Source organism: Talpa occidentalis, unplaced genomic scaffold, assembly GCF_014898055.3.
Source record: "Talpa occidentalis isolate TD23 unplaced genomic scaffold, MPIMG_talOcc4v2.1 talOcc4.10, whole genome shotgun sequence".
Lineage (NCBI taxonomy): Eukaryota > Metazoa > Chordata > Mammalia > Eulipotyphla > Talpidae > Talpa > Talpa occidentalis.
The window spans coordinates 6742380-6766396 of NW_023600993.1; the positions used below are offsets into that span (position 1 = coordinate 6742380).

Genomic DNA, 24017 nt, shown 5'->3' on the forward strand with positions numbered 1-24017 from the left:
GTGTGAGTGCCTAGGGTGCAAATAATGGCAGCTATGTAAAAACCTCCACTAAGATCTGAAGAGATTTGATTTTTAAACCCTAGCTATTGGATTTTAAAGCCAATAAAGCTAATCAAAAGGAAGCCACTAGCGTCCACATGGACAGCAAGGAGAGCAGAGCATAGACGTGTGGCGCTGGTGAGCCTCCCAGGTGAGAGTTTAACAGCTGACAACAGCCACCCCGCCCCTCCCCAGAGGGCATGAGCATATATTTGTATCCAATTTAAAGGTTTGAAATATCTCTAAGTATAACTCAAAATGTTCCATTAGCAAGTTTATTTTAAAGGTTTCCCACTAACTTCCAGTTCCTCAGAAACAACACAAAATGAGCTGTACGGTCTGAACTGTGAAGACAAGACACCGAGGACAACAAAGAGGAACACACCCACACATACCCCCCTCTGAAAACTGTAAAGTTCTCCCTGTATGAAATCACTGATCTTCACTGGAAGTCACCAACCCTAAGAGTCAGAGAGTCACTTACTTCCTCTAGTGTGGCTCCCAAGTGTGGCTGGATTTGAATCATCCAACGAGTTTATGAAAATATATAAATTCCCAGCCTCATTCCCCTCCCGCACGTAGAGTCTGTTTCATCACTCTGGGATGAAGCCCAAGAATCTGCATTTAACCTGCTTGTCAGCTGATTCTGGTAGTAACGAACAGTCCTCAGCTATGGGCCACTACTCATCGAGGCATTACCCTGGGCAGCAGCACTCAGTCACAGAGTATGCTTACAAAACAAGTTAAAAAAAATTTTAACTACTGATTAACCCAAGACCCAGACAGAGGAGCGGACTAAGGAGATGTGGTACACGGTCACACTGGAATACTACTCAGCTATTGTAAAAAAATGAACTCCTGCCATTTGTGACGAAGATTAAGCTTCAGGGGACGATGCTAAGTTCAGAAGGAGAAAGAAATACCAGATGATTTCACTCCTAAGTGGAATACAGAGAAAGAAAACAGGGAACTGACAAAACTGAACCATGAATCAGAAGGAAGAATCAGAAGGAAGGTGGGGGTGGCAACAAAGCAGGGAGGGAGCTCAGCGGCCTGGGGTAAGGGCGACTGGAAGGCTCTGGCACGGCGGCACACACCCAAGGAGATGCGAGCCGTAAACAGTGTAGGAAGCCAGTGCTACCGCAATTAAAAAAAAAAAAAGATACACCCTGTCTTTGATCTGCAAAAATAAAAACTACTAATTATTCCTTCTACAATTTTTTAAATCATACCCACATCCTATTCCCTCTGTCATTCTCCTCTTTACAGCTTCCCAATGGATATACCGTGAAATGTGAGGAGTCTCTGGAGCCCACTGAGGACAATGAAAGTTACTCCAGTCACAGCAGTGAAGTGACCCGGGGCAGAAACAGCTGACAGTGCTGGCCACAGGGGACTCTCCGCCCTCCTGCAGTGCTCCTCTGCAGCTGGGTACCTGGTGAAAACAGCTAGTTCTCACCAAAAAACAGGACCAACTCTGCCAGAATCTTCTCATACACTGTAGAAGTCAAGCTTCCAGCTCCCTGGTTCCCAACCACCAGCCGCCATGCTGAAATGAAAGGTGTCAAGGACTAGACAAATACAGAAAAATAATCACAGCTACATACATACAACTTAGGAATTAGTCACTTGGTCACTGTATTCGGCATGAGACTCCCTTCTTAAAGATCAGAATATTATGCAACGTGTCTAGATGATACAGCTTATAAAAGGCAAAATAGGGCTTTAAATTTGAGCCTGGCTGTCTTCAAGGTTCCTGCACACAGTCACTAAGCCAAACTACTTCTCCCAGTCCTCCGGGCAAACTGGTAGTAGATGGGGATGGAGCGGAGAGCCTCAGTAACACCCAGAGACAGCACCTGCTGAGTCTTCAGCTTCCCACCACACTCACACTTCCCACCTGCGCGCTTCATTTACTATCAGAAAGAAAATTAATGAGAAAAGGTAGGTAAGGAGCATTCTGCAAATGAAACATGTTGAACTACAGGAAAGTGTTACTAATTATATTTGCCTTTTGAATTTTTGCCTTTACTTCAAAACGTACAGCTTCTTAGCTCCACAAGAGAAGCATAAAGAAAACTGAGGAGATTCGTTAAAAACCAACTGAGAAAAAACTCCAGACCGGACTTAACCAACCTCAGAACTGTGCCTCACTCTGGTGGACAGAATAAACACATCGATTTTACACAAAGAATGTGGAGGGTGAGAAAAAGGAGACAAAGAAGTTTTGAACTAAGATTTTCTCAAATGTTCCACCAAGCAAAATTAGCACAACTTCACTTTTCTATTTCAAACAGGTGAGTTTTTATTCAGGGCAGTAGAAAACCTTTTTGAGCAGAAATTTCTTAGAAAAGTTGGGGCTTTTGTGTTAGAAAACGAGGGGCAGTGTTCTGCCATGACGTCAACATGAATCTGTCACTAGTACTACAAAAATAAACTATGAGGAAATAACTGGCTGGTTCCAGGGCCCTGAAAGGAAGCCAACGCTGTGGTCTGTGAATTCCCTCCAGCTTCGCAAGGGGCCTGTGAAATACACCAGAATAATCTTATATGTAATTTTATTTTCTTCTCTATATTTGATTGAGTATCCAAAAGAAATTAACTGAACATTTTGATTTCAAGAAAATTGTTTTTCTTTCTTTCTTTTTTAAATTATAAAAGGGCTAAGGGAGCTTTTTAAAAAAATGCTTTTGAACTATACCCCCATAAGAATGTACTTTTGTTTGAAGTGACAGAAAAGACAACATTCCAGGCAAGAATAATAATAATAAAAGGAAAGCAAAGAGGTGGGGGGACAGGGACGCAGCAGGCCTGGAAGGAATTACTGGAAAGTCAAGTAATAAAGACATTTCTTAAACGACAGTGAAGATTTTGCCTGTCTGTAAGATGGGTCATATCCATGTTCTCTACATGCAGATGGACAGCTAGATTTTCTGAGAGGAATGTTCACATACCACTGTTCTTTGTTTGTTTGGTAAGAAAACACGGATAGTGTTGTTTGTCTTAGAAGAGTCTGTGAGTTTGCCATCATCCGATGCCCGACGCTGATAGCCAAACTGCTGCACGATTGTAGGTGAAATGCAGCTGGGGCCATCAAACACTGCATCTTTGAATCCAAAACCATTGCTGAGCGTCTTCCAGGCCCCCTGTATGTGCTCCATTGATGCAGCTTACACAATACTTAAACCTGGTTTAAAAGAAAAAAAAATTACAATTCTAGAACAAAAGGTGATGAACTCAACAACATAATTAAGAGTAATTGTGAAAATTGTGTGTGGGTTTTCTCATTATACCTTCTATTAAGTTAATCAGAAAATGACCATATATTTCCATAAAATATTTCATAGACAACCGAAAAATGAGCAAAATGGGGGCCAGAGAGCAAAGATTGATCAAAGGTTATACCACCAGTTGACAGGCAATCTGGAACACAGCTCAGGTCTCCTGACATCTAGTCTAGTATTTTTTCAATGACATTTCTCTTCATCAAGTATTGTATAAGAAGTATGAGCAACTACCCTTGAGTATGAGTAACACATTAGTACTTGACGAATGCCAAGAAGAAAAAAGTGTTAGCCATAATTTCATATCTTTAAGGAAGGGAAAGAAATTAGAATTGCTAGGATTTATGTTACAGATAGTTTTTATATAAATTATTTCATTTAATTTGCATAACGACCCCAAAGATTTTAAATCCCTTCTTCCACCCACCACTTTTTTTAATTTTTAAACAAATTAAGTCACACAAATATCCTGCTTCTTGCCCAAGAACATATTCTCCACATAAAAATCTCACTAGAAATGCATTCCCAGGGCCTCCCCGGTGGCGCAGCGGTTGAGCGCCGGGTTGCGAAGCTGCCTGCAGCCTCTGCAGCGCCGGTTCGATCCCCGGCTGCTCCCCGGCCACCGGAGGAGGGTCCCACATGGCGTGCAGACCTCTCCTGCCGCCCGCTGCTCCCCTCAGCACTGTACTTCGGTCCTTCTGCCTGTTCTGCTCCCCACTCTGGCTCTGGTGAATTCTCTCACCCTCCCACACTTCTGACTGTACCCAGTGCATGTATAAACAAAACAAACAAACAAATAAATAAATAAACATGCCTCTATTTAAAAAAAAAAAAGAAATGCATTCCCAGCTAACCTAGCCAAAAGACCCTGCGCCTCTGTCCCATCAAAATGAAAAGACATCCTACTGAATGGGAGAAGATATATGCATATCCAACAAGAAACTAATATCCAAAATATAGATTTAAGAAATCATAAAACAATAAAAAGCAAACAATCTTTTAAAAAAATAAGCAGATGAAGACATCTCCAAATAAGATACACAGATGGCCAATAGGCACATGAAAAGATGTTCATCATCATATTATTAGAGAAACGAAAATCAAAACAACACTGAGACATGACCTCACACCTGTGAGAGTGGCTACCATCCAAAAGACAAGAAACAACAAGTGTTGGAGAGAATGTGGACAGAAGGTAACACTTACACACTGTTGGTGGGATTATAAATTGATGCAGCCATTATGAAAAGCAGTATGCAGAGTCCTCAAAAAATCCAGTTCTTGTATGCATAAATAAATAAAAATAAATCCTTAGAAATTCCTTACAATTCAGTTTTCCCACTTCTGGGTATTTACTCAAAAAGTACTTCAAAGACAAATACGCACTTCCATGTTTACTGTAGCACTATTTACAATAACCAAGAACTGAAACTGACGTGCCCATCAACTGATGAACGGATAAAGAGGTTGTATACCTGCATGGTGGAATACTATTCAGCCACATAAAAGATAAAATACTGCCACTTGCAACAACAGGGACTGACCCAGAAGGAATTATACCTCAATGAAATAAGTCAGAAAAAGACAAACACGGTATGATTTTACTCATTTGTGTTATATAGAGAAAACAAACAGATGAACTATGTAAAATAAAAATGAACTTCTGGACTATAAGGCTAATCAATGGTTACCAGAAGGTAGGGACAGAGGGAGCGGGTGAACTGGGGAAAGGAGAGGACACAGGGCATTCGACAATGGACATTCTACATGCTGATTTTCAGTGATACGTGCTGAAAATTATATGTGATATTACATAAATTTTAAAAAACAGTTAAAAATTTTTCATTTAAAACAAGATATAGTTCCCTATAAGGGATTACTATTTGTAATATACAAAGACTCCTGAAAATGATTAGGAAAAAATGAACAGTGCCACAAAAAAAAAACATGGAATTAAACACACAAAATAGAAAGACAAAGATCATAAGCACATCAGTGTATAGAGAAATGCAAATTTAAAACACTATTTTTAATATCAGGTTTAAAACTGAAAACATTCATCACTAGTATCTGAGGAAATGTACCCCCACAAGCGCTCTGTGAAGTGTCTGTTAGCTGTTTAAAGATTTTTATTCACGTACTAATAATCTATGGGGGGTGGGAGGAGGTGGGGAGAGAACCCAGCAAAATTTAAAAACCAGGAATATTTGGTGCAGTATTCTGTAATATCAGCAGTGAACTACCTCAGACCCAAAGCCATGCACTAAAATAGGAACAATTTCTTGCAGTAACAACGCACTGGCTAAAGGATTAATTTAAAGAATATTTATTCAGAACTTTCTGTCCAGGAAAAATACGATCTAAAATTAGGCGAAAACTCTACTTTGTTTTGCCTTAGCAAACTTTAAAAAAAAGTTTAAGCTTTAAGTAGGGAATATTTTATATATATAATGTATATGTAAATTATATATATTTATATATTAAGTAGGGAATATTTATATATATTTTATATATATACACATGCACATATAAATAAGTAGAAGAACTATTAAAATTTACTGCTAAAACTACAGATAATTCTTCATAATGTAAGAACGGCCAATTCCATCTATCATCGGCAATACCTTTTTAAATACTTTAAAGGACTATATATGTTGTATATCAAGGGTAAACCAAATATCAAAAAAGATAAATTTAAAATGTGTTCATGAAGTATTTCTTGGTATTTACGCAACCTTTCTAATGCTTACACTAAAGTGTACTGCTGAGCACTGTTTACAATAGCTAAGCTTTGGAAACAACCCAAATGCCCAAAAACAGATGACTGGATCAAGAAGATGTGGTCCATATACACCATGGAATATTACTCAGCATTCAAAAAAGATAAACACATGCCATTTGCAGCAACATGGATGGCGCTGGAAGGGATCATGCTCAGCGAAATAAGCCAGAAAGAAAAAGAAAAATACCGGATGGTCTCACTCATAGCAGGAATCTAGAAAACTTAAATAAGGGACCAGGAAAATGAATAACTATAAGAAAGTGAAAATCAAAATCAACAAACAACTATGAACCAGAGACACTTTTTGGGGGGCGGGGGCGGGAGGGAGGGATTGGGGTCAGAATGGGGGGGCTGCAATTGTATGGGGAATATAAAAATAAAATTTATTATTTAAAAATAAATAAATAAATTAGCAAAATTTAAAAAAAAAAATAAAATAAAGTGTACTGCTGAGTTCAAAGGGACAGACTCATTCCTACGCATCACTGTTCACAACAGTCAAGGTATGGAAACAACCTAAGTGCCCAAAGACAGATGAGATTAGGATTAAGACAATGTGGTCCATACACACCATGGAATCCTACTCAGCTATTAAGAAAATAAAAAGGAAATTCTGCCATTTGCAACAACATGGATATAACTGGAGGGAATTATGCTCAGTGAAAGAAGTCAGAAGGATAAAGTCAATACCAGATGATTTCACTCGTATGTGGAATACAAACAGGAGAAGGCTGGGGCAAGGCCTGCAGTGGAGGCTCTTGGTGCTTTGGTGAGGTGTGTGTAACATCCATTTGAAGAGGTATAAATCTATACACCTAAAACAGTGTTGCAAACCAACATTTAAAATTACACCTGAATTTTAAATATTTGATTTTTTTAAAGAAGTATATTGTTTAAAACAGGATTGCTAACGATGACATTTAAAGATAACTCTGGTAACAAAAGCTTTACATGGAATCTAATCTTAAAAATTCATTAACGTCAAATGATAAAAAATCATCTTTCTTTAGATAATTGTGTGTGTGTGTATACATACACAGACAGAACAGTGACCTTATTATCTGATAAACGTTCCTCATAATTTGCAAGCAAATACCTTTTACCAGAAAAAAAAAAATGCAGCAAAAAGTCATTTATTGTGAAAGTCAAATTCTATAAATTATTTAGAAATCCACAATTTACTTAATATGAATTCTATCATATTCTAGATTCAGGCTGAACCCATTCCAAACTATTTCCTTCTGCATTCTTTTTTTAAGATTTATTTATTTATGCGTACAAGAGCTGGGGTACAGGCCAGAGGTGCAGGGAGTGAGAGGATTCACCAGAACAGAGTGAGGAACAGAACAGGCAGACTGACTGAAATACACTGCTGAGGGGGGCAGTGGGTGAGACAGGAGAGGTCTGCTGTGCCATGTGGGTAGCTCCCTGGCCGGCCGGGGATCAAACTCATGCTGCAGAGGCTGCGGACAGCTTCACAGTGCGGTGCTTAACCCCTTAAGCCACCAGGGAGGCCCTCCTTTAGCATTCTAGACACCCTTCTTCACCCTTATCCCAGCTTCACAGAACACCTCAGAAATATAACACACACACACACACACACACACACACCCCACACACACCCCACTCTACCCTACTCTGCTTCCTCCACTTTGGCTACAAGTCCTTTACAAAATATTGACACAATGTACCTAGTCCCAAAGTCTGTCTAGGAAAGCTACCTGGGGTGGATATTTTATGAGAGAAAAAGCTGACAACTCAGTAACTGCTGACCAGTAGCTGTCTGTGGTCACCCACTCTGAATCTGCCAATCACACATTCATCTACATTTCTCCGTGTCATTGCTGTCTATCTCTGAGGGTGTGAGGTCCCACAGGTTCACCAAAAAGTTTGCCTTTTACTGGCTACAATATTACTTGGCAGCGCCATGCTCTCTCAAATAACAATGCTGGCTTACTCACTAACAACCGCCAAATCTCACTAGGCAACAAGATTTATCCACCAAAAAATAAATTTCTTAAAATTCCTTACCACTTAGGCAGCAACAATGGTAATAATGATACTAGCTACTAGTTAAAGAACTGTTCCTGTTTCAGTAGGCACAATACTACTGAATACACACCACCGTGTGCACGCGTCCCTTACACTTCAGTAAGTACATAGTGTTGGCTCTTTGTATTCAATAACTCATTTAATCCTCCCAACACCTCTATCAGGAAGACTATTTTCTGATTTGGGGAATGAGGAAACTGAAGACCATAAGGGTTAAATAAAATTGTCAAAGTTTACGCAGTAAGACAGAGCTGAGATTACCGACAGAATATTTAAGGTCAATGGTGCTTACAAGTTTTACCAGGGCTTTATCACAGCATCATTCTCTCTTCTTCAGGCAGATAAGATGAACACATTTGTGGGTCAAGCTTTTGCTGAGATGAGGAGACAGATTTAAGCCCTACCCTAGCTTCCTGATAGCTGGCTCTATCCTTTGCAGAACCTACTTAGAGCAGACAGGTTTGCGGGGTCTGGGGCAGCCCTCTCCCTGCCCAGTAACACTTCCACTCTGGCAACTTGTTTTTAATTATACTTTTATTTAAAATAAGATACAGGGCCTCCCCTGGTGGCGCAGCGGTTGAGCACTGGGCTTCGAAGCTGCCCACAGCGCCAGTTCGATCCCCGGCCACCAGCGAGGGTCCCACATGGTGCGACAGACCTGTCCTGCCGCGCCCACTGCTCCCCGCGGCAGTGTGTTTCGTCAGTCTGCCTGTTCTGCTCCCCACTCTGTCTCTGGTGAATCCTCTCACCCTCCCGCGCCTCTGGCCTGCACGCCCGTTCTTGTATAAATAAATAAATAAATCTTTTAAAATAAATAAGATACAATAAGAATTAAATTGGGGGGGGCAGGGAAAGGAGGGATTGGAGTCAAAATTAGGGGGTTGCAATTGTATGGGGAATATAAAAATAAAATTAAAAAAAGAATTAAATTGGGGGAGGAGAATAAAGGGGAAAAGTTACCCATAATCTTTCTCATACTAACACATTTTTAAAATAATGTCTTCTAGTATTAGAAGCACAATATATGGCTATAAGTTCAAAAATCTACCTGCACCTTTATTAGCTATGTGTCCTTTGGTCAAATTGCTGAACATTCCCCACATCAATTTTCTCTCTCAATGAATCATGCAGTAAACATTACTGAGCACCTACTATGTACCATGCGCTATTCTAGATGCTTGGGTAACCTCAATGAATGAGACAAAAATCCTTCATCTCAAGAAGCTTATCCTCTAGTTGAGGGACACACAAAATCAATTACATAATAGTGGGTTACAAGTGATGGGGGCAGGAAGCTAAGTTACACAGTGAGGTCACAGTTGCCTCGATGAGGAAGTAATAGCTGAGTCAAGACTTGGACGTCAGAGTCTGACTTGCTGATAGTTGGGAGAACATCATAGCAGAAGAAAGAGAAAGGCCTAAAGCAGGAGAGTCCTGTGTAGAAGGAATAGCACAGAGGCCATGGAATTAGGTGAAATAAAGTGAGAGTACACTTTGGGGGTGGGGGAATGCATATAACAGCGTGCCTTCTTGGTCAATGTAAGGACTCTGCCTTTCACTGTGTGAAACAGGAAGCCACTGAAAGGTTTTGAGCAGGGGAGACACACAATCCATTTTAGGTCTTAAATTGCTCCAGCTGCTACACAGCAAAAAACCTACATAGGCATCAATTATGTAGTTCAGAAAATTCTGGGCTGAAGAGTTAACTGTAAAACAACAACAACAACAAAATACATTATTACCTCACTGAGTTGTGACAAAAGTGTTCAATAATGTTTGTAAGACACTTAGCAACTATGCCTGACACATAAATGACAATGTTATAGCTTCTGCCTTACACAAGGACACCCAGGATAGGAAGTAAGGGGGGGTAGAAATTCAGCCCAGGTTTCACTTGCTAAACCAGTATGTCTGGCATATACACAGTATCAGCCCAGAGGAAGGGGATTTTCTGAATTAGCAAACTAGTGGACCTTTTGCTATTTAGCAATGGTGCCTTTGTTGAGGCCCTAACCCTTGTCCAAACTTATGTACAACTGCATTCTCAATTTAAATTCTACCCTGTAGTATTCTCCTTCCAATTTAATTTTAAATATGCAATAATTTGTCTAATCATACTCCCATTGTATTGGATATAATTCTTATCTATTAAGTTACACATTTTGTCAAATCTTACAACATCTGAAATCAGAACATAACTTATAAAGAATGGGGGTTAAGTCTCAATACTAGGAAGCTGTCCGCAGCCACTGCAGCACGAGTTAGATCCCCTGCTAGGGAGCTGACCCACATGGCGCAGCAGACCTCTCCTGTCTCGCCTGCTGCTCCCCTCAGCAACGTTATTTAGATAGATCCACCTGTGCTGCTCCCCACTGTCTCTGGTGAATCCTCTCATGCTCCCGCACCTCTGGCCTGCACCCCAGCTCTTGTATGCATAAATATTTTTTTTAAAAAAATATACAATGGTGTGCCTTATTTGTCCTAACGAAGAACCTGAAATAAACACCTTCAAGTCTCTAGGTATTTTGCTTAACCATCCCAGGTGTGGCACTTAATGGGCCAAAGTAAGAAATATGTATGAGTGTTGCCACAGTCATGTTTTTAATAATTTTAAAACTGGGGCCTCCCCTGGTGGGGTAGCGGTTGAGCACTGGGCTGCAGGGCTGCCCACAGCCTCCGCAACGCCGGTTCGATCCCCGGCCGCCAGCGAATGTCTCACATGGCACCGGCAGACCTCTCCTGCCACGCCCGCTGCTCCCCTCAGCAGTGTACTTCGGTCCTTCTGCCTGCTCTGCTCCCCGCTCTGGCTCTGGTGAATTCTCTCATCTTCCCGCACTTCTGACTGTACCCTGTGCTTGCATAAATAAATAAATCTTTTTTAAGAAAAAATAATTTTAAAACTGGGCTTGGGTAAATTTTTGTTTTTAAGATAAGCTTACATTCTAAAGTGATTTGTTGCTATCTATTTTTTCTAATTTTTTTTTGGGGGGGGGTGGGATATGTTGGTTTAATCCAAAAAAGGAGGGTTGTGCTGTTATTTCATCTTCTTGGAAATGACAAAGACTTCTTTAAAGTTGATAGGGTAAAGATACAGATTGATAAAGACAATACCAGTGGGTGTAACCTTTAGAAGAATTTCACATTAAATCAGCTTTCCATTAGCAGGTTGAGTGTTGAGTGAGTTTATTTTGTGCTTTTTATATTCTTCAAAAAAAAAAAAAAAAGCAGAACTCTCTGAAATCCTTTTTAATAAGAATACACAGTTCTTTACTCCTGGAAAAGGTAAAATAGAGGGTCTCCTGTACGGGATCCCAGGCACAGCTGAAAGAAAGGAAACCATTCTGAAAACTATGCTAAGAGATTGCTTAAATGGAGAGACCCAAAGGCCTCTTCCAAGCTCAAAAAGAAACTGACGTGCGCTTCCCTTTCATGTGAAGCTAAAAGGCAAATCTAATCGATACACTCAAAGATTCCCATCGCTGCTTAACCCTATCGTTTTGGAAATAAACAGATTGCTAAAGATTAACATTTTAGGAAAACCTGTGACATGGATGAGAGAGACCAAAACACAGAGGGGGGAAAAAAGGGAGTAATTTGAGCTACCAAATTAATTTGAGTTATGAGATTAGAGCCCAGCAAATACCGAGCACACTAAATTTGGCATTATGGGGGGCCTGAGAGTCCACAAACTCCTAAAAAAAAAATATATATATATAAAGAATCAAGAATCAGAATGGCTTCAAATTTCTCCACTCTGGAAGCTAGAAGATATAATGGAGTAATGCCTTTGAAATTCTGAAGGAAAATGATCTCCAGTTTAGAATAATCAGCAAAACTAACAATGAGGGTACAAGAGAGCTATTTTCTGACATTCATAATTACAAAAAATGTTATCCTTTGTGGTTCCTTTCTCAAGGGATTTGATACATGAGTAAGTAGATCAAGAAAGAGAAATACTTGGGATATGTAAAACAGGATATCTAACACATGAAAGAAATGAACAGAATCCCCAGGAGGCCAGCGGATAAGAAATCCCTGGATGTCAACTGTGCACCAGGCACAAGATTCCATAAGTAAGTGACCAGCGGGGAAACACAGCTACATTTAAAATCTCACATGATGCTCTCTATTTAAGTACACTCTCCTTTGCAGAGGAGGCACTGAGATCTGTGGCTGGTCCTGAGATAATTTTCTATGTGGTTCAACCATGTGAATACAATAGCCTAGCAGCAGTGTTCCCACAGCACAGACCATGTATTATTCACAATTTACAAAATGATTTTAGGTAATGTGTGGACATTACAAAAACAGTGAGTACATCAGATAAAGATTATGATAAAGAAAAAGTCTTAGGTACATTTACTGCCTCCTTATTATATCTAATTCCTCTTTTTAACAACAAAAAAAAATTTGAACTCAAAGCTACAGATCATATCTAACTAAAAATTAATACTATTGTTTTTGTTTTATTAAAACAGCAGCAAAAGAATCTAGGAATGAGATTCCTATTCTCGTGGCAGCTTCTTCTGGGTCTATTCTGTGTATTTTGGAAGTGCTTATTAATATGGTTCCCTATGTTTTTGTGCAAAAGAAATCAACACGAGATAGGGAGGCACCGCCATCCACTCTCAATATATCACTCTCCACACTTCCAGCAAAGAACTTTGCACCTGCTTTGTCCCTGCAATTTAGATGATGCGACTAATCAGCCCTTACAGCTAACTCAACAGCCTCAAACTACTTTCATCTTTAAGTTCTATATTTACAACTGAGGGGCTGTGTGTGTGTGTGTGTGTGTGTGTAAAGTATCTCTCAAACTATGCTAGTAATTACAGTAGAATTTATATTACAATAGAATTGCTCAGGTGTTAGAGTTTGATCCTCACTTTGCCTGTAATTTTTGGTGTATGATTTGGTAAAATAGGAATTCATCGCAAACATTTATAGCAGAAATGTCTATGTTGGTTTTCTACATAGTCGTGTTTTAAAACTTCCTTTAAAAATGAACATACATTTTTTAAAGTGAGGTATTTAAGAGAAAATATTAAATAAGCAAGACAGGTGGTTCTCTGTTCTGGTAAAAATCAGGAAGGTGTAATTTAAATGACTGGAGTTGGTGAGACACTAGTTTAGCAGAGGCAACACATTCTTTAATTAAATACCCTTATTTATCCCGTCTGCCTTTTAAGCAAGTCTAATCACCAACAAAATCTTAGCAATCAAACCTAGGGTTTTTCTCAGCCTAATGCTCTTCTCTCTCCTAAAGAGACTATCATTACTTCACTGCACTTCTAGGGGTTCCTTCCACTGCCAAATGCATCTCCTCTGTTTTGCTAACTTCCATTCTTCCCCCTGCCCTAACTGTGAATGTACCTCAAGGCTCTATTTCACCATATCTCCAAATGTTTCACTGTCTTACTACCTCGAATCACTGCCAGCGGAAAGTGCAGTGGACATCACTATGTTGTCTGTCAAACCCACACTCCTCTTCTAGAACTCCCTTCTCCCAAAGAATAAACCCCCCAGGAGAGAGGCTTATACGTTTATATTCATAATCATGCTCCTTCAAGCCCCACTATAACTGAATGGAACAAGGATCCAAGTTGGGAATTTGATTTGAAATTGAGACACTAAACAGATGGTCTTTTGAACTGAGGACATGTAAACACAAGAGCTATAGAGAAGAATGTTGGTCCATGAAAGGCCAAAGCAGTTAAAGCAAGTATGCTGTAAAGATGGCAATATTCTCCAAACTGATCTACAGATTCAACACAATCCCTATCAGAATTTCAGCTGGTGTTTTTGTAGAAACTGACAAATCGATCCTAAAATTCTTATGGAAACTCAGGAACCCGGTAGACAAAACAATCTTGAAAAAGGAGGACTCAAACTTTTCAAAACTTATTATGAAATTACAGTAATCAAGACAGTATGGCACTGGCATAAGGACAAGCATGTAGATCAATGGAACAGGAATGAGAAGGATGTCAAACAAGTCAAAGGTCCCAGCACAAATGGAGCTCCAACTGGCTACCACATGCAAAAGAATGAAGCTGGAGCCCTATTTCACAGTATATACAAACTTTAATCCAAATGGATCAAAACCTAAATATAAAAGCTAAAACTATAAAACACTTAAAAGAACAGGGCTAAATCTTTATGATCTTGGATTTGGCAGAGGTTTCTTAAGATATCTTAACACCAAAAGTACCAGCAAAAAAAGAGAAATCAGATAAATTGGACTTCACAAAATCAAAAATGTCTGTGTTTCAAAGGATGCCATTCAGGGAGTAAAAACTGGGAGAAAATATTCATAAATCATGTATCTGATATAAATATCCTATGTGATATGGAATAAAGAACTCTTACAAGTCAATAATGAAGACAACCGGGCCTCCCCGGTGGCGCAGCCGTTGAGCGCTGGGTTGCGAAGCTGCGCGCGGCCTCTGCGGCGCCGGTTCGATCCCCGGCTGCTCCCCGGCCACCAGAGGAGGGTCCCACATGGCGCGCAGACCTCTCCTGCCGCCCGCTGCTCCCCTCAGCAGTGTGCTTCGGTCCTTCTGCCTGCTCTGCTCCCCGCTCTGGCTCTGGTGAATTCTCTCGCCCTCCCGCGCTTCTGACTGTACCCAGTGCATGTATAAACAAAACAAACAAACAAACCAGCAAACAAATAAATAAAGCATGCCTCTATAAAAAAAAAAAAAAAAATAATGAAGACAACCAAATATTAAAATAGGTGAAGGATATGAACAGCCAATAAGAATTTTAAACAGTGTTCAACATCCCTAATCATTAAGGAAATGAAAATCAAAGCTACAAGAGATACCATTTTTCACACCGACTCTGTTGGCTATTATAAAAAAGGGAAGGAAGTTCTGTTGGCAAGGATGCAGAAAAACTGGAACTCTTGTACACTGCTAGTAGAAATGTAAAAGGGTACAACCACTGTGGAAAATAGTATGGCAGATCCTTAAAACATTAAAAATAGAATTATCAAATTATGCTGCAAGTCCACTTCTGAATACAGACTCAAAACAACTGAAAGCAAGGACTAGGAAATATATTTGCACATTCATGTTCACAGCATCATTTTCACCATAGCAAAAGTAAAAGTGGAAGCACCCCAAGTATCTGCGGACCAAATTGCTAAACAAAAGGTGCTGTTCAGGGCCTCCCCCATAGCGCAGCGGGTTGAGCACAGTGCTGGGAAGCTGTCTGCAGCCTCTGCAGTGCAGGTTCAATTCCCAGCCGGCAAGGGAGCAACCCACATGGCACAGCAGACCTCTCCTGTCTCGCCCGCTGCTCCCCTCAGCAGTGTATTTCGGTTGTCTGCCTGTTCTGCTCCCCGCTCCATCTCTGGTGAATCCTCTCACCCTCCCGTGCCTCTGGCCTGTACGCCAGCTCTTGTATAAAAATAAATCCTTTAAAAAAAAAAAAAAAAAGGTGCTGTACACATACAAAGAAACATTATTCAGCCTTAAAAAAGGAAGGCTATTCTGACAAAGCCACAACACAGGTGAAGTTTGAGGAATTATCTAAGTGAAATGAATCAGTCATTAAAAGACAACTATTATATATTATATGGCGTAGCTAGAGTAGTCAAGTTCACAGAAACAACGAAGTAGAATGGTAGCTGCCAGGAGCAGGAGACAGAAGGCGGCTATGAGAAGTTTAACAGGTACAGCCTTTCAGTCTAGGAAGATAGAAAAGTTCCAGAGATGGTGGTGGTGGTGGTTGCACACTGTGAACATACCGAAAACCACTATATACTTAAAAGTGGTTAAGATGGTTAGTTTATGTTACGTGTATTTTACATTTTTTAAAATGTTTATAGTTGCTTAAACCTACCATGTCATTTAAAAACAAAACAAAAAAGACAACATATTGATCGTTACAAGTCAAAACACAATTAAAGTCATCGATACTGAATCTGGAGGCGCTGGGCAGATCCTTGCACCATCTTGGACCTGTGGCTTTGGCATAAAACAAGGTGGGAAGGACTAGATCAATTCCACTCTCAGGACTTTCAGGACCCCTGCTGACTCCAAATGTAAAATAAAAGACCCTCATTACTTCCCACATCTTCAAATAAACCTAATAAAATTATTCTTTCACTTTCTGAAAACCTGTCCAGAGCAAGAAAAAGCACCAGGCTTTTCTCTCCAATGAACTGGATTTATAGGACTTACAGGCATTACAACCTCAGAATATAAGACTGGTCTTCCATAGATGCATTGTCGCTAATAGCCAACTGGAGGATTAAAAAAAAAATAGCCAACTGAGCTACAACTCTGTAGCTCACGGGACAGTCTGAACTTTCAGCCAGTGTCGACAGTGACGGGAGGTCTCAGAAGACTGAGTCCATGCTGTGGAATATGATGCTATTTCTGGGTAGGAAGTATCAGAATTGAGTTGAACTGAACTGAATTCTCAGATGCTCTTGTGTTTGAGGACTGCTTGGTGTGGGGAAGCACCTCCATACACGGAGACCTACACATGAGGAAACTGATATTTTTTAAATATGTGTACAATACACCTTTTATATATTTGTACTTTATGGATTCAAATTCAAGAGTCAAAGGGTTTTAAATGGGAGGGAGGGCAGACTAAAGAAGAAACAACCAGGGTAACACAAGGATTCAAAGAACTTTCAGGATTTAAGAGCAGGCATTTAATCTACTGTAATATTAGCAATAATTTGGTGGAATCATTTCAAAAACAATGATAATGAATGTTACGGACAACAGAGTTGTGTGTCTCCTTTGCATTCTTCAGACACTTGGTCACTATATTTACCCATATTAACTCCTGGACTCCTCAGCATTTGCTGTTGACAATATGCTTTGAAATAAAGAGATAATAAAACTTGTATATAAAGGAGCACAGAAGACAAAAAGAGCCTGGGGACCTACCCTACTGAGGGGCTACATCAAGAATTAGAGTCTTGACAACTACAGGAAAACTACAGAATTGGCACAATACAAATGCTGACTGGCAGTCAATTAAAATCAAGTAACAGCTCATCAGAACCCAAACAAACATAAATCAGCTGATAAAACCCAACTGAAGCCATTATGGAATTCTACTATGCTGGAGTTACTTTCAGAGTTTGGTTTATTAGCATTTTTTGGCATTTCCCTTCATAGTTGTTTTATCCTAAAAATAAAGCCAGGCACCATTCTCATCCACTGGCTGTCACACTAAGCAGTAAACATTTTCCACCTACACACATATCCAATGTGTCCTAAATATACCCTGCTGAAAGTGGTTTTAAACCACTGCAGCCCCTAGTAAAGAACTACAGAAATGTGTCTAAATAAGTATACATAAGGTCATGCTGAACACAAAAGACTGTAGAATGAGAAGCGTTCAGATTTGGGAAGGAAGGGACAGTTCAGCTTAGAGGAAATACAATTCCCAAATATTTCAGGTAGTAGACCTAAAACAAAAATGCCTTCTTAAGCATAGCCATATAATGCTAATGAGTTTCAACTCTTACATGTTAATTTAAAATATTCTTTATAGGGGCCTCCCCGGTGGCGCAGCGGTTGAGCGCTGGGTTGTGAAGCTGCCGGCGACCTCTGCGGCGCCGGTTCGATCCCCGGCTGCTCCCCGGCCACCTGAGGAGGGTCCCACATGGCGCGCAGACCTCTCCTGCCGCCCGCTGCTCCCCTCAGCAGTGTGCTTCGGTCTTTCTGCCTGCTCTGCTCCCCGCTCTGGCTCTGGTGAATTCTCTCACCCTCCCGCGCTTCTGACTGTACCCAGTGCATGTATAAACAAAACAAACAAATAAATAAATAAAACATGCCTCTATTAAAAAAAAAAAAAAATTAAAATAAAATATTCTTTATATACATAAACTACCAACCAGATAGTCTGCAAAATTAAAGAGAAAAACACTTTAAAAATTGTCACTATTTCCAGCAACTTCCACAACATGAAAAACCTAAAACATGTGGGAACACCATCACATTTTTACATCACGTTTGCAAATAATTTTATAATCCAATAGTAGCCACTACTTACTCTGTATTTGCTATAGGGCCCAATGTCTTAAGCTGTACCTACTTGCCCTGAAAATAATTCTCTAATGTAGTAAGGATGAAGTAATTTCTTAATGAATAAAAAACAAGAACAGCTGAATGTCAACAGGTTTTATAGGCCACAATTTATTGACTTCTATGGTTCAACCTAAGTTTCTCAAAGTCCTTCTTGAATAACTCAAAAATACAGAAATGTTAAGGAAAAATATCAAAGTAAACTCAAATTTTTTTAAACCAGGGGTAGACTCTCGAGGGTTTCCATGAACATGCACCAGAAGAGCCAGTGAGTTTACTACAATATGCCAAGCAGAAAGCTCTGAAGAGAAAAACAGGCCAGTGATTTTCTTCTCCTTATACTTTCAAGAAATAAAATTTTCTTTTCAAAAATCTACACATTGGGCCTCCCCTGGTGGTGCAGCGGTTGAGCGCTGGGCTGCAAAGCTGCTCTCAGCCTCTGCAGTGCCAGTTCGATCCCCAGCCGCTGGCGAGGGTCCCACATGGCGCGACAGACCTTTACTGCCGTGCCCGCTGCTCCCTTCAGCAGTGTATTTCATCATTCTGCCTGTTCTGTTCCCCGCTCTGGCTCTGGTGAATTCTCTCACCCTCCCGCGCTTCTGACTATACCCAGTGCTTGTATAAATAAATAAATCTTTAAAATAAAAAAAATAAAAAAATTTTTTTAAAAATCTACACATTAGCAGGAAGACAAGATACCGTCCTATTCATAATATTGTACTCTGTCCTCCAACAACAAATCAACACCTACCACTCAAACCTCAGATGTCAGCAGTCACAAACATTCTGCTGGTAAACATTCTGCAAAAGGCAGCGTGTGCCTTATTTGCAGAGGGCCTGTAGATCTGTGAGCACTGTTCCCACAAAGCACACTGTGGCTGAGAAACTGGTTATAGCATACATACTGGTTATAGCATACATACTGGTTATAGCATACAACTGATTATAGCATACAACACTCTAGTATGCAAACATGTTCCAGACTGAGCAAAGCAGGTAGTAAACATAGGGGCCACAGTATGTTTGTGAAAACTGATTTGTTTTAGAAATTTGAAAGAAATCAATTTTATTTCCTAGTAACATTCCTAATAAATTATTGAGAAGTGATCTGCAAAGGACATCTGTATAATTTATTCTGACACTTACAATCCAGGAGAACAGCAGGTTGTGAAGAAGACACTTCAAACTCAAACCTACTCACTTCAGCCTTCTCACCCTGGGGCCTAGCTCTAACAACAGTGTGTGTGAACGGCTGCATTCACAGGCATTTCTAAAAATGAACAAATAGTGCCAGATTAACAAAACATAAACTAGAAAACAAAATAAACTTTTCAAAAATCCTGAGATCACCAGATGCTATAAAAATATATTTGAGGGCCTCCCTGGTGGCGCAAGGGGTTAAGACACAACCTATGAAGATATCTGCAGCCTCTGCAACACAAGTTCAATCCCCGGCTGGCCAGGGAGCAACCCACATGGCGCAGCAGACCTTTCCTGACTCGCCCACTGCTCCCCTCAGCAGTGTACTTCGGTCAGTCTGCCTGTTCTGTTCCCCACTCTGTCTCTGGTGAATCCTCTCACTTCCCCCACCCCATATGGCCTGTACCCCAGCTCTTGTATGCATAAATAAATAAATCTTTAAAAAAAATTTTGAAAGCAAGACTGTTTAAAGTGCAAGGTTATTAGGAAGCAGCACACATAAGTATTATTAAGCAGCCTGGGGACAAGTCAAATCTGATAAGACTACAATTATGAAAATGTGACTAGCACTGCTTAGGGTATAATTTTAACCTGTGTTTTAAGGTCCATCTCCTACCTTAAAGCCTAATCTTAGACATAAATGTCTTGATGGGAAACTACTCTACCAACCTCTGGAAGTACAGACCAGTGAGCCCTCCACTCAATATTTCTCATTGATTATCTTGTCCACAGCTCCTCTCCTGAAAGACGTGGATAGAAACCTTTGGGCCGTAGTAAGAAAAGCCAATTTTAACAATCCTGATTAAGGAAACTTCAGGTATTAAAGCTGCAAGAATCAAAAAGTCCTAAACCGGGCCTCCCCGGTGGCGCCGCGGTTGAGCGCTGGGTTGCAAAGCTGCCCGCAGCCTCTGCAGCGCGGGTTCAATCCCTGGCCACCAGCGAGGGTCCCATATGGCACACAGACCTCTCCTGCCACCCGCTGCTCCCCTCAGCAGTGTATTTCATCAGTCTGCCTGTTCTGTTCCCCGCTCTGCCTCTGGTGAATTCTCTCACCCTCCCATGCTTCTGACTGTACCCAGTAATTGTATAAATAAATAAATCTTTAAAAAAAAAAAAAAAAAGTCCTAAACCTTCTGCCTAAGGGTAAAAAGGGAACTGGGCAAATATGGGATTAAGGTTGACTTTGCCAAATATATCTTACTTGCCCTCTGAAAAGCAAACAAATTCACACACAACAAATGTAAATACAATGAAAAATGCTAAATTTTCTCAAAAAATGCCTCAGCAAATCAGTATAAGATACTCTGAAAAACTCCTGTTTTTAGTTTCTCCAAATACCATCTTATAGTTTGCTTAAAAATACGAAAAGTGGTGAGCAAAAATACCTAACATAGCCAGCGCTCTGGTATTAAGTGAGGTTTTAGAAGAGATTCTTAAACAATCTATCTAATATCTAGTTTCTGAGAATGAATAGCAATGCATTCTGTGTGGCTGGAATAGATTCCATAAAGTTTACTTCAGTGAAAAGTACTTAAAATTGTATAGAACTTTACAGTTTATTTCAGCTCTCTCCATTATCTCACAGGAATGTTAAAATTAAACAGACTAAAGGTTTTTTTTAAGATTTATTTATGCATACAAGAACTGGTGTGTAAGCCAGAGGTGGGGGGGGGGGTGAGAGAATTCACCAGAGACAAAATGGGGAGCAGAACAGGCAGAGCCACTTAAATCCACTGCTGAGGGGAGCAGCGGGCGAGACAGAAGAGGTCTGCTACGCCATGTGGGTCTCTACCCGGCCAGGGATCAAACTCACTGCAGTTGATGCTTAACCCCTTGAGCCACTAGGGAGGACCCTGGGCTAAAGGTATTTCTGTAACCTTTTTTAAAAAACATAAGTTCAAAAGGTTTAGTTAAAGTTTGAGAGACAAAATAAATTTTGATCCTCTGACGATAAATCATGGCTCTATTATATATATAGCACACTGTTTTTTTAAAAAGAATTATTTAATGTCGTTACTATTATATTACTTTGAAATAAATATTGTTTATAATTAATGCATCAGACCTGTATGTAGATGAAGGGAAAATATATAAGCAATTTAAAATTTTCTTCATATTTAGATTACTTCATTTCTAATGATAAACGATTTAGTTTAAATACACTGAGAGCAGTCCTATTTCTAATGCCCTTTCTATCTTGACCATTCTTTCTTCCTCTCCATTAAATGATACAGAACAGAGGGTGTATCAAAAATATATAAATTTTTATTCAGAAAGTTAACTCATAATCTACAGCAAATGGGTAAGAACTTAAGACAAATACAATGAAGAATTTACAAAATCTCTTTTAAGTCGTTCTTTTTTATCTTCAAAATTTCTTCTCCCCAGAATTGGTAATACAGGTTAGAGAAAATAAAATCTTCATGTAATAAGATGACTGCTGAACAACAAACCATGACTCACTAATTCTGAGGATTAGTCAATATAGAAGAATTCCTATACATCAACACTGGGCACTGCCCAAGAGTTAAAATTCTTCTGTAGTATTATCTAGCTGCCCCGAGCTCCTCCTTGGTTTGAAAGCAGAGAGAGGAAGAGGAGGAACTGGTAAGCAAGAGCTTTAAAAATCTGTCTGGCATAAAAGATCTGAATACAAGATACCTGTTTGTTTCTGGTTTTATTAAGGTCACACTGGGTGACCACACTATGTGTATGATTCGGGGGTGCAGGCACACCCCACCCCACCAGCGAAGACCCAGCAGTCCTCCCCCACAGTTTATCAGAGCTCCCCTCCCCACGTCCGCTCTGGGGTGACTGCATTTTCAAATAGCCTTTACTTGCTGACGTCCAAATTTAAGATTTATTTGTACTTCTTTCTCCTCTACTTGGCATGTTATTTATTTAATCCTGATATGTTAAACGTGAGGATTCAATAACATATGAAAAGCACAAACAGTTATCATTTACTATACAAGCAATGGTGGTTCTTTGGATTACAAGAGCCAAGAACTCTTCCAGATAGCCATTAAACCACCAGTCTGGGTTTTTCTGAGTTGAAAGCCTAAAGCTCTTAATCACTATGTTACTGTGCTCTAAAAATCAAGTCCCAGGTTACAACGGACAGATCGACGGTGAAAGACCTGGTTTAGCGCTCACATTACTGGGAGGAATAAAACTGGCCATACACTATCTTATTCATTTGCTCTTTGTAAATTGTTTCCATAGTCCCAGAGATTCTCTGCAGAGCCTGCATGAATTCTCAATGCTTTAAGTCTGTAACTTGGAACCTGTAAAAGACATCAAAACACTTCTAAATTACCTACAAATAACTAGTGCAACTTTTTTTGAACAGCTCTCTGTGTGCCTGGATTTTATAATTTCCTCAAAAAGCTTCTTATTTCTCCAGAATAGGGGAAAAAAGAGCAGACTTAAAGAGAAAAAAAGGGAACTACCATGAACAACTTAATGCTTAAAAGAAGTGTTATTTTCTTTCACAAAAATAAAATATAGGAAAAACAGCCCTATTAACTAGACAAAGGTATATGAGTTAATTTGAAGTATATATTAGATTGTTTTACCCAGTTAACTAAAATACTCACACACTGTTAAGTATCTTTCTGATAAATCAGAAGATTCGAAAATAGATTACAAGTGCAGAGTAGAATGGTAGCAATAACTAAACACAATTTTTGACAACTGCAACAGTCATTCTGATCAGAACTCCAAAGACTGTATCTACTCAGTTTTAATTGCTTAATTGTACAGTGAGCCTGAAAGTTACAAAAGCCAATATAATTCCTTTAGAAGTCTTTCCAGTAAGCAAACTTTGAGCATGATGATACAAAATTCCACCTTAAATATTCTCTTAAGAACCAACCAAAAAAGAAATCAAAATTTAAAAACAAAAAGAATTAATAAAATTTGAATATACTTGTTCAGCAGAAACCCTGGGTGAGAGTGATTTTTTTTTTTTTTTTTGGTGTTGTATGATCAATCCAATCTCTAATCTCTAGATTAGAGGCATTAGAAATAGGACTGCTCTCGGTGTATTTATACTAAATCATTTATTATTAGAAGTAATCTAAATGTGAAGAAAATTTTAAATTGCTTATAATATATATTTTCTCTTCATCAACATACAGGTCTGATGCATTACTTACAATATTATACTCTAATCTCTCAAATGGACCAGGGCTGGACTGAAGAAATGAATGAACTTAAAAGGAAAAATGAATATAGCAAAGTTACATTTATGCACATTATAATACAAGCGTATTATATTTTTGCTCAGCCAAAAATAGCATTTTTTAATTTAGGCAATTTTAGCCACCATTCCTTATACTAATGATATGTTTTTGTGAATTTTGATTGCATTTGAAGAAAGTGAATCTATTCCTGAGTCAGTCTCAGTTCTCATAAGACTTGTAGTTTGACCATAAGTCTAGCACAGAAACTGTCCAAAGAGGGAAGTCCCTCCATTAAATGGCAAACATTTAAGATAAAACATAAGGGTGGGTACACCTTGTCATCCCAAGCTTACAGGAAAGGCTTCAGTGTTAGCCCACAATCACACTTAGAGTGCCTGCATAAACCAGGTATGTT

General features: G+C 39.5%; 1 protein-coding gene across 2 annotated transcripts in view; it reads right to left on the reverse strand.

Annotated features, from left to right (window-relative positions):
* Positions 1 to 24017, reverse strand: part of RAF1 (Raf-1 proto-oncogene, serine/threonine kinase) — a 54270-nt gene that overhangs the window by 18419 nt on the left and 11834 nt on the right. The window contains exon 2 of one of the 2 annotated variants that reach the window (XM_037523182.2): positions 2994 to 3226. In XM_037523182.2, the coding sequence (XP_037379079.1) occupies positions 2994 to 3200 (207 nt within the window). In that variant the 5' untranslated portion in view covers positions 3201 to 3226. Of the gene's footprint in view, positions 1 to 2993; positions 3227 to 24017 lie in introns of those variants that run through there. The other variant, XM_037523192.2, reaches the window with a different exon arrangement.